Below are 17280 nucleotides of genomic sequence, written 5' to 3' on the forward strand. Positions count from 1 at the left end.
AAATAGGGGATTAGAAAGACTGTAAATATTGACAAAAAATAGAGATCACATTTGGGAAAGTACAAGAAAGTGCATGTGAGGGAGGACAGTGAACAGAGAGATTCAGTAGGAGGGAAGGTTTGAGGAAGAAGAAATGCTGGAAAAGAGCTTGGGTGATAATGGCCAAAAAATCAAAGACAATTCCAATATTTGGCACTTTTCATTTTTTAAAAAGTGCAAAGACATTTGCTAGTTAATGCCCACACAGTCCCTAGGCAGCATGTGTAGAAGTACTAAGTATATATATGTAAGTGCTATTTTGCTCATAGCTGTAAACACCAGTTTGGGAGAGAAATTATTTCAGGTGATACCAGGGAGAATAACAAAGATTTAATGAGATTAATGTACAATGGGAAAATTTTAGGCTAAATATGAGGAGAGACTTGTGACAGTGAACTAGCCCGTGGGAACCATCTTCAAAGGATTGTTGTGGAAAGGAACATGGTCTCCGTCGCCTTTCAAATGTAGACTGGACAGAGCATTAGGAATGTGCTGTAGGGATCAGTCCTGGACTGGCCCCAGGGCACAGGACTGGATGATCTAATAGGGTTTCCTATCTATAGTTTCTATGACCCTATGTAAACACTGTCCTTTTTTTTCAGGTGCCACAAGACCCTCAGATCCCGTGTATGAGGAGATTGATTATAACCTGATGGGAGAGAAGCAGATATTGGGTCACTCAGGTGTGTGTCTCATTCCTACTGAACTTTCCATCTTGAGACCATGACCCACAGCTAGATATCCTCAGCCACCAGCTCTGTGAACCCTGGACTGCTGTGGGCGTTGGGCCTGTGAAGAGACCAGTTATTGAACTCATGTAGGTGCAGTGACAGATTAGAAACTGGGCCAACGGGGCCTGTGCCCAGGGTCCCCGGACAATTGCGGGGCTCTGGAAAAATCAGTTCCCCCCCCACCACGATCTGCTTTGCCTGCCTCTCCTGCCGGGGAACGGGATCAGGTACAGAGTTTGCCTCACTCCATATGCCTGCGTGGCACTCCTGCCAGGGAGGGGGGAAGCCCCCACAACCTGACCCCGCTTCTCGGCAGGAGCGCCAGGGGCAGAGGCAGCGGACTACTGATAGAAAGGGTGGGGAGGGGCTCCCACTTGCTCTGGCCCAGGGCCCCACAAAACAGTAATCTGCATCTGGTTAGGTGAGCCTCCTCCCCAGCAGACTCTGCTAGACCCCATTCTCAGGGCAGCCAGTCCCATCTGCCCATCCCGTAGCCTTGGAGTGTAACTAATTGTGGGTCAGGAAAGTGACTGTCTCTGGGGCCAGGCTACAGCATCATTTGAAAACTGCTAGAGCAATGTGGGGGTGTCAACAAGGGGGGGTGTCAGGGTCCCCCCTCTCCACTCTGCACTCTGGGGTAAAGATGTGGGGACCTGCAAGAAAGACCCCCTAAGATTATATTCTACCAGTTTAGGTTAAAACTTCTCCAAGGCACAAATTTCTTTCCTTGTCCTTAGACGGTATATTGCTGCCACCACCAAGTGATTTACACAAAAATTCAGGGAAGGGTCACTTGGAATCCCTATCCCCTCGCCATATATCCCCCAATCCCCTTCACTCCCTTTCCTGGGGAGGCTTGAGACTAAAATACCAACCAGTTGCCTTAGCAAAGTGAGCTCAACCAGACCCTTTGTCTTTAGGACCCTGAAATCAATCAGGTTCTTAAAAGAAGAACTTTTATTATAAAGAAAAAAGTAAAAGAATCACACCTGCAAAATCAGGATGGAAGGTAGCTTTATAGGGTAATAAAAAGATTGAAAACACAGAGGATTCCCTTCTGGGGTCAGCTTCACAGTTACAAAAACAGGAATGAAACTACCTATGTAGCATAGGGAAATTCACAAGCCAAAACAAGAAATAACCTAACGCATTTCCTTGCACTACTTACAGTTTCTGTGGTTTTAGATGGATTATTCCAGGTATATGTTTCAGAAGATATTGTACCTTCTTGGCTTCTCCCTCCATCTGGAGAAGGAACAACATACAGAACAACAAACAAATCCTTCCCCCTAGATTTGACAGGTTTCAGAGTAGCAGCCGTGATAGTCTGTATCCTCAAAAAGAAAAGGAGTACTTGTGGCACCTTAGAGACTAACAAATTTATTTGAGCATAAGCTTTCATGAGCTACAGCTCACTTCATCAGATTTGAAAGTATCTTCTTTTCTTATTGGTCCTTCTGGTCAGGTGCCAGCTAGGTTATTTGAACTGTTTAACCCTTTACAGGTAAGGCAATCCAGTACAGCTGCCAAGGAGAGATTTTATGATACTTCATAATAAAGATTGCTATCCTTCCCCCTATATTCAGGACAGGGAGAGGGAGTATTTTTCTTTAAGAAGTGGTGTTACCTGTACAATTTATGACTCCGCCCCTACCCTCCCTCGTGGGTACTCAGGGCATAATATAGGGCTCCCCCCATCCTCATGGGTACTCAGGGCATAAGGGACCCAACTTTATCCTTCCATGGGCTCAAGACTCTACCCCTCTGTTGGCTCAGGGCTAACACCCATTCCAGATGGATTCAGGACACAGTAAATATCCTTAAACATGTACAAGTATTTATTAACAATTAGCAACAAATCAACAAAATACACACACCAAGCATCTTATGCTCACCACTCCCAATAAAACAGATGGACGTCTCCTGATGGCCAGTCAGGGTCGTGTTGTTTGTGCTCTGGCTTCTGCACAGTCTTGTCCTGCAGGGTTAAAAAGTCCTAGCAGCTTTGGTCTTGAGCTGTATCCTAGAGTTCATAGAATCATAGAATCATAGAATCATAGAATATCAGGGTTGGAAGGGACCCCAGAAGGTCATCTAGTCCAACCCCCTGCTCAAAGCAGAACCAATTCCCAGTTAAATCATCCCAGCCAGGGCTTTGTCAAGCCTGACCTTAAAAACCTCTAAGGAAGGAGATTCTACCTCCTCCCTAGGTAACGCATTCCAGTGTTTCACCACCCTCTTAGTGAAAAAGTTTTTCCTAATATCCAATCTAAACCTCCCCCACTGCAACTTGAGACCATTACTCCTCGTTCTGTCATCTGCTACCATTGAGAACAGTCTAGAGCCATCCTCTTTGGAACCCCCTTTCAGGTAGTTGAAAGCAGCTATCAAATCCCCCCTCATTCTTCTCTTCTGCAGGCTAAACAATCCCAGCTCCCTCAGCCTCTCCTCATAACTCATGTGTTCCAGTCCCCTAATCATTTTTGTTGCCCTTCGCTGGACTCTCTCCAATTTATCCACATCCTTCTTGAAGTGTGGGGCCCAAAACTGGACACAGTACTCCAGATGAGGCCTCACCAATGTCGAATAGAGGGGAACGATCACGTCCCTCGATCTGCTCGCTATGCCCCTACTTATACATCCCAAAATGCCATTGGCCTTCTTGGCAACAAGGGCACACTGCTGACTCATATCCAGCTTCTCGTCCACTGTCACCCCTAGGTCCTTTTCCGCAGAACTGCTGCCTAGCCATTCGGTCCCTAGTCTGTAGCTGTGCATTGGGTTCTTCCGTCCTAAGTGCAGGACCCTGCACTTATCCTTATTGAACCTCATCAGATTTCTTTTGGCCCAATCCTCCAATTTGTCTAGGTCCTTCTGTATTCTATCCCTCCCCTCCAGCGTATCTACCACTCCTCCCAGTTTAGTATCATCCGCAAATTTGCTGAGAGTGCAATCCATACCATCCTCCAGATCATTTATGAAGATATTGAACAAAACTGGCCCCAGGACCGACCCTTGGGGTACTCCACTTGATACCGGCTGCCAACTAGATATGGAGCCATTGATCACTACCCGTTGAGCCCGACAATCTAGCCAGCTTTCTACCCACCTTGTAGTGCATTCATCCAGCCCATACTTCCTTAACTTGCTGACAAGAATACTGTGGGAGACCGTGTCAAAAGCTTTGCTAAAGTCAAGAAACAATACATCCACTGCTTTCCCTTCATCCACAGAACCAGTAATCTCATCATAAAAGGCAATTAGATTAGTCAGGCATGACCTTCCCTTGGTGAATCCATGCTGGCTGTTCCTGATCACTTTCCTCTCATGCAAGTGCTTCAGGATTGATTCTTTGAGTTAAGTTCCAACAAGCTTGTCTTTTGACCCTCATTATGTAATTAAAATAAGGATTTCTCTTATCTATACCTTAACCAATTATTTTACTTAAAACATAGCTATGTAAAAACACTAACCAATCATTTGCACTATATGGGGATTCACACAAGCGAGCATGTGCACTATTTCATGAAATAACAAAACTAGCTTTGGTCGTTGTGTCAGTTTCTTTACTGAAAGCTGAAAGTAGTGTCTGCTGACTATTTAGGTGTATTTTTAATGTGGCTAGCTTGTTTTTCCTTAATTCTGATTCAGAAAGGTATTTAGATGAAAATTTATTGTGATTCGTTTCATAATGACTTTTCAAGTTGCTTGCTTTGTAATGAGCGAGCGATGCATTGCGGATAAGGCCCAGGGGTTTGCCACCTTTAATAGTGAATCAAAATCTTCCTCCCAATCTGATTTAAAACTTTGGTTTTCTTCTTCATACTTGTGTTTCTTACAATCTGAAGATGTCATTGTTATCCACGAAATTAACATAGGGTTAAAACTTAAATCTAAAACTATTCAAATGTGACATATGAACAGTTAACACAGCCTGTATTCTGCAGAATGCAGGGAGATCACAAACACCCGAAGTCAACGCAGCACAACTTTTGAATACAGAATGATGCAATTTCCGGACATAATGCACATATGAGTGAGAGCTTCTCTTTCTGTGAATCTCACTCTCACACTATCGGGTTCACTCAGTAGGAGAGAAAACCAATTTTGAAATTCTTTCACTGATTTGTATAGCTTTTTTTAAAAACTGGTGTTAATATTAATTTTAACCACAACTTGTGTTAGACCGTAGTTTCTTCACGGGTTGCACTTCAACTGTAGAAGAGCCTTGGTCTGGGTATGCCTGGAATATACTGATGCTGTAAATCCTGCTCTAGGACCCGAGTGCATCAGCCAGCGGTCAGTTTAGCTGCTCTCACTTTGATAACATCTCATTTGTTGTCTCTCCAGTCTCCTATGCAGAGGATTCAGTGACGAAGCTGCAGTATTACACCGGGGACAGTAAGGGGGAAAACGATTCTGGATCAGAACAAGGTAATGGGGTAAGGTGGCATACAAAGACTCAAATCTGGGTGGAGAATTTAATTTCCACAGCATTTTCTGTAAAAGCTGTCATTTCCCCTCACTCGATTTCATGGCCCAGCACTGATTGTATCCCTTCTGATGGGATCAGATTTAACCAGACTTTCAAAGATTTCTGATGAACCCTGTAATGGAAATATGTGATCAAATCCTGGCTCTTCCTGTGTGCAGTTCATGGTACCCTCCCCCACAGGAGGAGCTGCAAGGAATGGGGCCCAGAAATATTTGCTTGCAATGGAAGAATCTGAATTTCACATCTGGCACCGAGCATTAAACAAAACGCTAATCTGTTCCCATGGTCTTACCCACCTGCTTCCATGGCATGAACACAAGCCCGAATCACAATCTAGCCCATATACTCTTAGAGATTTTACACCATGTTTATATAGTCCAGTTGGATTCACAAAGGTCAGTTCTAGTGCAGCAGCTACTGTCTTCCAGTCAGTGTGTCCAGTGTTAGCTTAGCACCAACACAGATCCAGATCCCATGGAAGGGCTTGACAACATTGCTATTGGATTCACTGGGGATGGGCCCCAAACTATTTATGAGAAAGTAAAGGTTGCTGTGACACTGCACCCCATATTCTTCATCGTGATATTATAATGTGATTATGGAATAATTATGAAACATTTTGTACAAGACAGGTCATGTAAGGTGTCATTGGAAAAGTTATGATTTGCTGAATATGATTATCCTATTTGTATGCATGTATCATTTTTGTATCTGAAGTTATAAATATTGACTATGGATCTGTATTGGGCTTACTCTGGAACACACCTACAGCCAGCCTTTCAGGTACTATAATGAAGAAGGCAGACAGTGCCAATGGCTCATCAACAAAGACAATGGGCTGTGGAATAGCTTAAACTTCCTGAGAACGCTCCAGACAGCCTGTAAGTAATGGCTGCTATGACTCAGCAAGGTATGCAAGGGCATGTGACCAAGCCACATGACTCTGAACTCCATTTTGGGATGTCTGTATTTTTCCACAAACTGGCCTGGGAACCAAGATTAAAACATATGGTCCTGCCATATGCTAAATCTATATAAGGCAAGAAGTGACATCATCCGTGGTTCTTCACTCCCGACACAAGAAGACTCCTAAAGGAACAAAAGACTGAACTGGGGGAAGTGCTGAACCCAGGCTAAAGGGATTTCTAGCCTGTGTATGAAAACCTTGGGATTCCTAGCTGTAAAGCAAATGCAGCTTTTACCTTGAGAATCTGCAAGCCTGCTTGTATTATTAGTCAGGATGAGAAATTAAGTCAAATCCTATCCTTCTAGTATGCATTTTTGTTTATTTGCTAGGTAATTTGATTTGATCTGTTTGTTATCATGTATAATCACTTAAAATCTATCTTTTGTAGTTAGTAAACTTGTTTTTTCTTTATCTAAATGAGTGAGTTGGAATGAAATGCTTGGAAATGTAAGCTCAAGGAGCAAAGGCTGTTGCATTTCCTGTGCACATTGAGGGGGAGGCAAACTGGATAATAAATTCATAGTGGCCGGGGTTTGAACCAGGGCAGGGTGGTACAGCTCTGGGGTCCTGGACTGGGAAGCTGGGAGTTGTTTTGGCTGTAGCCTCTCTATTGTTGGTTCATACAGTGGCTGGTCAGAGAGCCTGCATGTAACTGCAGCTGGGTGTGATGCTGGTCAAAGTGTAGGTCTGGGAGTGGGTCTGCAGCTTGTCACAGCAACACAGTGTGAGAGGCAGGTGAGTCAGAGGGCTCAGTGGTACCCCAGTTCCAGGTGGCACTCCAGGGGGAACCTGTCACAGTGACACCACTCCTAGTTCACAGAATGTCCATGACTTTCCCTTTTCTCCTTGATCACCCTGTGACTTCTCCTACAAACACCATAATAAACAGCCTGGACTCCAATGCAACAGGCACTTAATGGGGAACTAGAAACCTGCTCAGGAACTGGGTGTGTTCAGAGGGAGCTGAGTGTTGTGTTTGCTTTTCCAGAAGGCGCTTCCCCTGGGGGGTCTCAGTTGGATTACGATAACGTGGAGGAGCCTGCATTGAATGATGACCCCCAGACTCCAGACGACCAAGGTGAGGAGTGAATCTGCCTTCTGGGAGCAGCATTATCCCAGGAAAAAGTTAATAATATTGTCTTTGTAGACACAAAAATTGTGCTTTATGGGTTTGCTCTTGTAAGGTGCTGAGCATCTTCAGTCCTGCTGCGATCAGTGGGAGCTCAGAGTGCTCAGCACTTCACAGGATCAAGCCTTCTGCAAGCAGCTGTTTGACAAACTCTTCTCCCATAAAGCATGGCTGTGTGCAACGGTTTAGTCCAGAGATGCACTGAGAGGACCAAGAAGTAGCAAAGCATGTGGTGCCACAGGTCAGAATAGAGGCACATTAGCCAACCAGTGTGACTCTAGAAGAAGGTTGTTCTCCCCCTGCCCACACTGCCCGATCCCAGTCACTGATCCCTGGCCCTCACTTTCACGTGCACTAACATTACTCACAATATTAGGGGACAATCTCTCTGGGCACAGCCCTCTGCTCTGCAGTAACGGTCCCTCTCCACCATTCCTGCCTTTGCTGGGTCCACTGATCTAGATGTGAGTTTCACATGCACTGTGATATGTGAAGGGATGTACAGATTTCACACACAGACCCATATCTTGTCCTGAACTGGTGGCACAGCTTCCAGAGGCTGCAGATCGAAGGGTGGTTTATGGGCCAGACTAGTTCAGGGAAATGGAACAAAACAAGATTTTAATCATAATTGAAAATTTAGGAAGTGGGTGATAAACAGATCAAATTAAAGTGTCATTTATCTGTTACTAATTACTAATTGATATATAATTAGTATAATAACAAATTACAGTGCAGAAATCTTCCTCTGACATAGACCCTACCCCCACCCACCTCTTTCCAGATCTCCCACATCCCCACCTGGGTTTCTGCTTTAGGTTCCATCCAGCAATTTACAGACACATCAAGTCCTTAAAATGTGTCAGATAAATGTGACCTGTATAAAATTCCTCTGACACTGAGGTTGCGAGGGGAGAAGGGTACTTATGATCTCTTATCATTGTGGGAGTGTCAGTACCTCGGGGCTCTTCCTACCTCGTGTATAATTTATTTCTCTATTCAGTGGAAGGTCTCTTCTCATTACCATTAATTCTCTGTTTCAGAGGGCCCTGCCTTGCCTGGAGATGTCCCAGGGGATAGTTATGATGATATCAGAGAAGTTTCTGACCCTGAAGATGATTCTGGTTCAGGGCAGTGTGCCCCAGAAGTTACTTGGGCCCCTGGAGAGAGTGACAGGAACAGGGATTCATGGAGGGGTGAGTGGGGGAAAAGCCCTGTTGCAATTCTTGCAGTTTGATTGCTAGTCTCATTATGGCTTGGTATACACTACAGAGTTAGGTCAATGTAAGGCAGCTTACGTCGACCTAATTATGACACTACACACTACAGCCTTGCTCCTGCTGATGTAAGTGCTCTACTACACCAACATAATAACTCCACCTCCATGAGAGGCATGGGGCTTATGTAAGTGCAGTTAGAGTGATGCAATGTCTGTGTAGACACTGCCTCAAGTACATCAGCTGATGGCTGTCATTCCTGTCAATTTCATGGCTCCATGCTAGACAAAATTGACAAAAAAAAACTGGGTTGGGAGCTCCCTGCTCCCAGCCAGGCTACACTCGCCCTGTTCCCTACTCCGAGCTGGGTGGTGCCTGACAAGCTCCCCCGCTCCCTTCTCCCAGCCGCACTGCACCTGCCTGGCTCCCCACTCCCAGCTGGGCTGCTGCCTGGGCTCCCAGGAGCCACCTGGACAACAGGCACAGAGCTCCCTGCCAGGAGCCCAGGGGGCCAGCCACACTTCTGGAAGCAGGGAGTGGGGATCTGGCTCCCAACAGAGGGAAGCCAAGAGATATGGGGCAACCAGGCTCCTCAGCCCCCCACACTGCCCGTCTTAAGTTTGTGGAAGAGCTCCTGGTGAGGACCCACACGATGGGCAGAAGGAGGACAGCGTATACATAAACCATCGCAGTAATTACTGCGGTGGCGTAAGTGACCTAAGATAGGCCAGCTTAAATTTCTAGTGTAGACTTGCCCGATATTTGGTAAAAGATGCAGCTCCTAGACTTAGATGGTTACATGATAATCTCAGCTTTCAGTTTAGAAAAGGAAGTTTTCTAGCCCTCATGGTTGCAGAAAGAAGCCTCAAATTGTTAGGGGGTTTATTCCTTCACCCGCTTCCTTCCCTGGTCCTTCTCGCATGACAGAGAGCAACAATACCTGAAGTCCAAAGGTGCAAACAATTCGATGTTTATTGGGGTGAACTTCCAGCAAGCATGATTCCAGTTTCCTTCCTTAGTGTCCTCCTTCCCAGCTCTGACACCACAGAGCCTTACACCTGTGTCCTTGTTCCCATTTCTGCCCTTAGCCAAACATGATTCCAATTTCCTTACCCCCATTCCCTGTTCCCATCTCCCCCTTTAGCAAAACATGATTCCAATTTCCTTACCCACATTCCCTGTTCCCATCTCCCCCTTTAGCAAAACATGATTCCAATTTCCTTACCCACATTCCCTGTTCCCATCACCCCCTTTAGCAAAACATGATTCCAATTTCCTTACCCACATTCCCTGTTCCCATCTCCCCCTTTAGCAAAACATGACTCCAATTTCCTTACCCACATTCCCTGTTCCCATTTCCCCCTTCAGCAAAACATGACTCAAATTTCCTTACCCACATTCCCTGTTCCCATTTTCCCCACACACCCACCCACTCACTTCCTGATAGACTGCAGTAAAACTTATAGTAAAACTTGAGTTCTGCTTTGCTATACCTTAACCAATCATTTTCCTGAAATTTAACTAACCAATCCTAACATATTGTAACATGATTATGTAACCAATTATATCCCACCACCTTAATTAGTTTACACCCAGCAAAATTAATTATACAGCAGACAGGAACAATCACAGAACCAGACAGAGATTATACAGACAAACAATAGCAAAGTGGGAACTATAATGACAAGACAATACAGAAGTGAGGATTTCACATCCTAGCTATTGATAAGTGAGTTCTTGCCAGACAGGATGCTATCAAACTAAGTTTCCTTTTACATTTTCTAGGCACTTCCCTTTTTCTGGAGGTGATAGGCACTATCAGGACAGGATTGTATTCCTAACAGCCCCATAGCACCTTATTTCAATGTGACTAGTTTGGAATGTGAGGATGTGACTGTTCGCTTCCTAGCTTATGGCTGCCTCTGCTGCTTAGCCAAAGGCCTTAGCCTAAGCACAGGGCCTCAGACTGTCACAGTAAGAGAAGGACCTTACACCGGCAGACAGTGATTTTGATTCTTTCTTTTATACCTCTAGAACTAGCCAAGTGATAAGACTACACCTAAATTCTTAAAGTACAGGCCTTTGCAGACAGGCCTGAATATCTATATCCTAACACAAATCATGAACCAAGTTTAACCTAAAGGCTTAGGAACCAGAAGACAAACAGAAACCAAAAGGAAACCAAAATGTTTTTTTAATCTCAAGATTTTTAAGCCAATCTCATGATATGTGAGGTCTTACTCCTGATTTCCAAACACTTGGAGATGGCAGTGCTGGAAATGTCCATGTTTCCCCGTGACCCACAGGAACAATCTCCAGGTGGGAATGTGGGTTATACAGCAAGGAAGTGACGCTGGCCAAAACGATGGCTGTGAGGAATCTTCTCTCCTTGTCTCTGTGCGTGGACACATTTGAGATAAAAATTGCAGAAAACGTTGCTGGGCCTATGTATTGGGAGCAAATAACCTGGGACAGCCTCTATTGACCACTAGAGGTCACTGTCACTTCACTAAAATACAGCTATTGTTAAACTAATCTTCTCAGCTGTATCCGACTCTGACTTCTGCTAAACACTTTTAAATGGACTGAAATACATAATGATTCCTAGATAAGGCCCTAATCCTGCAAACACTGGAGCCCACTTGTCACTCTCATCATATGAATATTCTCACTGACTCAAGGGTGGCACCAGCCTCTTCCTGGTGAGGGGACTGAGGTGGGCCAGACAGAAAACGCTGCGCGCGGGGGGGTGGATGGGGTCTGTGCTCCTCCTCACCATGGGGTCCCACCCCTCTCTGTTGCCCTGCCCCCGGGCCAGGTTGCAGGCTGGAAGCCAGAGCCAGCCAGTGCCAGGCACTGGCTGATTGCAGCCGTTAAAAGCTGTCCAGGCAGGGAGACCTGGCTCCCGGCTAACAGAGCCCTTGGGAGGCGGGGCCCAGGAGCCTGGGCCAGAGCAGGTCAGTCTAGGCCACTGTGGGGAGCTCCAGACTGTCCACCTGCCCTGGATGGCTCATCTCGGCAGGCAGGGACATGGGCTGGGGGCTGCTGTTGGGCACCCCGGCAGCCCACCTGGGCTTACTTCTCTGCTGCTGCTGGAGCTGGGCACCCAGCCAGAAGCTGCCACTCTCTCCACTCTGCCTTCAGAGATAGTTGACTGGAGAGTGGCAGCTGCTACTGGGTGGCTATGGGGATGCTAAGATAAATTTTGGGGTGGATATAGCCTCTGCAAGCCCCATCCTAGTGCCAACTTCAGTGGGACTGTCCAGATCAGCAAAGTTACATGAGTCTATTTGCAGGATCAGGACCTGAGTGTCTTTTCTCCAAACAAGGTGGCAGTGCCCTGGATGGTAACGGGAAGAGGAGGGCCCTGAGATGGGGTTAGTTAGTGGCCTGGCTTCAGGTTTGAAACCATGCTCTTCAATATGCAAATGGCTCCATTAGCATTGTACCAGAGCACCTCACAGTCTGAGGCTGGGGGCTGAGCTTCCACTTTGTACCTCAGAGGAAAGTGTGTTGGGATGAAATGTGCATTTCATTGTACTTGATGGGAATAACATGTAAACATGTATTGTGTGGGCAGGATGAACTCTATGACTTCCTCCCCTTTTGTGTTACTTGCCTTTGCATGTCCCCTGGGGTAGGGACCCTGCCCTGCTCCTCCCCCCACCCAGGTCTCACCTGGCACATGTCCCCTTAGGGACTATGCCAGCTATCAGGAGTTAGAGCAGTCCCTACTGAATCATCAGGAAGGTGTCATCAAGTCACTGACATCCCCACACTTCTGCACCCGGCAGATCTCAGCATGGAGAGAATCTACTCCCAGATGTTTTCTTTGTGGAACAGAATGACATAATGAATTAAACCTGTCAGGATCCCAATCAGAGGAACAGAGGGGATAATTCACAGCCCATACTATAGGCTGCTCACCCATGTTAGGTGAGTGCCCATGGGTGTAGAATAGATATATTGGCTGTAATGTGCATCCTTTGATATTTTCAGATTGGAATCTGCACTCCCTAAGAAGTGAAGGGGCCTCGGGGACTGAGAGAGATGGCCCATTCCCGCCTCCTGGAGACCCGGGTTATGATGATGTTGAAGCTGTCGTCCCTAAGACATCAACATAAGAATGATTGAGTTCCAATCAAATATCCTGTGAGGATGTAAATGCTGTATGATTAGACTCTTTCTCTTCTAAATGCTAACTGGGCATGGGGGCATCAGAGATAGTCCCTGCCACGGATCTAGTTCAGTCACCTTTTATATTGGGGTTTTATGTAGTTGCAAGAAATATAAGTGTGACTGAGACGGGGTCTGTGATTTTTCCCTGTAATTTCTCATTGATCAGATTGCCTGGATCTTGTCCTGCTTTTTTATTCCTAATATTTCTTCATTGTGAATTTCTGCTTTTTCATATTGAATCCTTTTAAAAAGTTGATTCCAGGAATGATGCTTCTCTCCCAAGGTGCACAAGGGATCATAAGGGAGTGAGATGGAGTCTGAACCACCAAAAAATAATAATTGCAAAATGTCACCTCTCGGTATTGCAGGTTGTTCAATAGGGTGTTGGATGGAGAATGAACGTTCCGTCAGTCGTGTGGTAATGATTAAAAACCCAGGAACAGAATAATCCTAACTCCAGAGATGGCCCCTAACCGCCATCCAAACTCCAGACTTTCCTTTAAAATCCAGGAGGATAAATGGACATTATTTATAGGAACCTTAATGCACACACACAATTAGATAGCAGTTAAAAAGATACCCCCTTCCCATCCTCTTCTCTTCTCCTCTATACAAATTCATATACCATGCCTATTACTCTAGCACTGGAGAATCTTTCAGTGGTGCATTAAGTGTAAGGACCTTCATCTTTGGTTTATACTGATTTTTAATGAACATTTGCTGAGTTTTACAAAAATCATTATTCCGTTTTTAATAATTTTTACCCAACTTTTAGATGTGCTGGAACTCCATCTCGCTGCTCCAGGAGAAATGGCAGCTTGGTAACCTGGGTGACCCAGGTTACCAAGCCACCATCTCTCCTTCCAGAGTGGGAAGCCAGGTCAAAAGCACTGGAACAACTTGAGTGTTGTGTATGTACTGGTGTCAATCCCACACCCACCACATACATATTACCAGCTGTACAGATAGTGCAGATAGTCATCAGCAGTCAAAGCAAAATAAAGGTAGTGAACTACTTTTTATGATAAAATGGGTTAAAAACAAAAAACTGTAACTGTTTACATTTCAGAACATATTGGGGGGTCAGGGGGGCTTGAAAGTTTAAAAAACAAATGCACAAAAAAAATCTTAGGAGAAGAGAGTCATATTTCCCTGATATTTCCCCAGCTAACTGTCAAGTTAATTTTTTGTACTGATTTTCCACCATTTTTTAATTTTTGAAATAAACACTGAGACATTCCTTGGAAATTTCAAACAAAATAAAAATCTAAAAAGAAGGCCCTTAATTAAGTGACATTATTGTCTTTCATCATGTGTGTTCATTCTGCCTCCCTCCTGTGACCCAGGGAGCCAATGGGCAGAGGGCACACTATACCAGAACTCTTATCGGGCCTGACACTCTCATTGCTCCAATTCACTCATAATCTGTATCTAAAAGGTGTTGTGTAAGATGTTCTATGCAAACTGCTAACATGCTGCTCATTAATATAATGGCATGATGTATATACGGGTGTGAAGAAATAAAGATGTGTGCTGGAGATATATTTCTAAAATGTATTTGGCAGACCATGCCTAAGCGCTGCCTTTCTCAAAGAAAGGAATGTGTTTTTGCAGCTTGACTGAGTCTCCAGTGTAAATTAAGCAAGGTGTGACCTAAGACAATGAAAAGGACATTTATAAGCAAGGTAAACAAAGCCATCATGGGGGGAATTGACCAATTAACCACCTTGATGCGGGATGGAGGCTACACTCCCAGAAAGCCTCCCTACCTCTTGAAACAGGGTCAGTGGACTTTGAGAAGATATAAACAGAGGCAAAAAGTTGTTTTGTCATCCATCCCAGACAACAGGTCACAGCACCTTCAAGCCTATGACAGTTGAGTCCTGTGGTGTGGGGGACCAGGGATGCTGATGATTCGATGTGACTTAGGAAACTGATCAGGCAACGATTGTAACTTGCTAGAATTAAATGTCACTTGAAAGTATGTTTTGTTTGTTTTATTTGTAAACTTTCCTATCTGTTACTTGTAATCACTCCAGCCTATGCCCTCATTAATAAACATTTTTTTTTGTTTGATTACAGTAACATCTCAGAGTTATGCATTAAGCTGAAGTGTGGGTTTTCAGCCAAACTATCGGGCTGCTGTGTGTACTCTGTCTCTCTGGAGGCAGGGAATGCAATAACTTATGTGAGGGTACAGTGAGAGGGACTGGGCACTGCAGGGGAGATGATTTTCAGGAGTCTGTGGACTGAAAGGGTGAGGTTGGTGTCACCCTTCAAGGAGTAAACAGGGTGGTGGAAGCCAGGGTGTGATCAGGCTGCTTATGTCAGGGCCCTGAGCCAAAGCTGCACAGGACAGAGACACCCAGGGTTACAGGACAGGCGGTGACGCAACCCCTTACTGGTCTGGGTGAAACCCCAAAATGTCAGAAAAGGGCCTTAGTAAAGTGACATTATTTTCTGTTATCATGTGTGGTTCATTCTCCCTCCTCCCCTAAGAGAAAAAGCACATACAGATTTTTATGGAGGGTTACAGGCAGTTATTGGTGGTTTTGTTTTATGATGTGCTACAAGCTTCTGTTAGTGAAGGCAGATTGAAGTAGCCCCCTGGCAAGTGGAACAGAAAGAGGTTCAGGTGATTTTTGTAGATCCTGTGGGAGTTTGTTCTAAAGTCTTTGATCAGCCCGCCGATGCACCCCACCTACAAAAACTGTCTGTTGCACATATGAGCTTTCCCCTGGCCTGAGACAGCTCCATTGTGCCTGAGGGACAAAGGTGATGAATGCAGTCATGGAATATGAGGGAATCCCTGAGGTGTCCCAGGCCCAAATCATTAAAGCCCAGATTTTCAGATGTATTTAGGCTCCTAACTTTCATTGATTTCAACGGGGCCTAAAAACCTCTGAAGCTCTTGGTTAAATATATGAACTGAGACCTTGAATTAGAGATGATATTCTAGGGGAATATCTAAGAGAAGGTTAAAATGCCTCTGTATGTGTGATATGGTTGTGTTGTATGTGTAATAGCCTTGGGGTTTAGAGAGCGTGGTCCCTTTAAAACCTTGTGTGTGGCCCTATTAAAACCAGGATGGGTGTGTCCGTAGCTCAAGACAAGAGGGCTACAGTGAGCAGGCCATCACATAGTGAAGCAGCCGAGAACCTGCCTGCAGCCTGGGAGGGACAGAGTGACTGACTGGGGAAACCCCAGAACAGGAGCCAGGAGGAGCATCCTGCCAGGGAGCAATCACCTGAGAAGGACAAACCAGAGCTGGACCCACTATCACTGTTGCCCAGAGCGATACGGGGCTGTGAGTACTGAGGCTTGTGACCTTGCATTGGGAATAAGGAGAGAGACTGTATTTAGCTAAGTGGAGAAGTTATCGCTCTGTGTGGCATTGCAGAGAGCGGCAGAAGGGGGCACCAGAGGGCTTTGTTGGGGAAAGTTCACTGGCACCAAAGATGACCAGGAGCACCCAAGACTCACTGCCAGACTGGAACTCTGTCCAGTACTCCTGAACTTTGAGTGTAGATGCAGTGCTAGGTGTCTGTCCTGTCATGTTGTGGTACCGCTGGGCCTGTGGAGCCTTGCGTTGGATGTAGGGTGACCAGGTGTCCAGTTTTCGACCAGAACACTCGGTCAAAAAGGGACCCTGGTAGCTCTGGTCAGCACCACCAACCGGGCAGTTAAAAGTCTGGTCGCCAGTGCTGCAGAGCAAAGGCAGGCTAGTCTCTACCTATCCTGGCTCTGCGCTGTACCTCGGAAGCGGCCATCAGCAGGTTTGGCTCCTAGGTGGGGGGCCACGGGGCTCTGAGCGCTGCTCCTGCCCCGAGCACCAGCACCGCACTCCAATTGGCCGGGAACCGCGGCCAATGGTAGCTGGGGCGGGGGTGGTACCTGTGGGAGACAGCGGCACGCAGAGCCACCTGCGTACCTCCGCCTAGGTGCCACACCTGCTGGCCACTTCCAGCCTGGGTGCAGCACGGTGCCAGGACAGGCAGGCAGCCTGCCTTAGCCCCCTCCGCTGCACCACTGACCGTGAGCCACTGGAGGTAAGCCCATGGCCCAACTCCCTTCCCCAACCTCCTGCCCCAGCCCTGAGCCCCCCCAAACCTGGAGCCCCCTCCTGCATCCCAAACCTGTCATCAACTGCCACACCCAAGAGCCTGCACCCCCAGCTGGACCCCTCACCCCCTTCCCCAGCCCAGAGCCCCCTCCCACACCCTGAACCCCTCTGCCCCACCCCCATCCTGGAACCTCCTCCTGAACCCCAAACCCCTCATTTCTGGCCCCACCCCTGAGCCCATATGTCCAGTTAAAGCCCTCACCCCCTACCGCACCCCAACCCCCTGCCTCAGCCCAGTGAAAGTGAGTGAGGGTGATGGAGGGTGAGCCACCAAGGGAGGGGGAATGTAGTGAGTGGAGGGCAGGGCCTCGGCAAAGGGGTGTGGCAGGGGCGTGTCCTCGAGGAAGGGCCAGGGCTAGGGCGTTTGGTTTTGTACAATTAGAAAGTTGGCAACCCTAGC

The 17280-nt window shown here is 46.4% G+C and overlaps 1 protein-coding gene across 1 annotated transcript in view; it reads left to right on the forward strand.

Annotated features, from left to right (window-relative positions):
• Positions 1-13501, forward strand: part of LOC140906703 (scavenger receptor cysteine-rich domain-containing protein SCART1-like) — a 40304-nt gene extending 26803 nt beyond the window's left edge. The window contains exons 12-16 of the mRNA XM_073331191.1: positions 642-722; positions 5121-5204; positions 7221-7310; positions 8405-8557; positions 12578-13501. Of these exons, the coding sequence (XP_073187292.1) occupies positions 642-722; positions 5121-5204; positions 7221-7310; positions 8405-8557; positions 12578-12702 (533 nt within the window). The 3' untranslated portion in view covers positions 12703-13501. The remainder of the gene's footprint in view (positions 1-641; positions 723-5120; positions 5205-7220; positions 7311-8404; positions 8558-12577) is intronic.
• Positions 13502-17280: the final 3779 nt, after the last annotated feature.

The sequence above is a fragment of the Lepidochelys kempii genome, chromosome 1, assembly GCF_965140265.1.
Source record: "Lepidochelys kempii isolate rLepKem1 chromosome 1, rLepKem1.hap2, whole genome shotgun sequence".
NCBI classification, from domain to species: Eukaryota; Metazoa; Chordata; order Testudines; family Cheloniidae; genus Lepidochelys; species Lepidochelys kempii.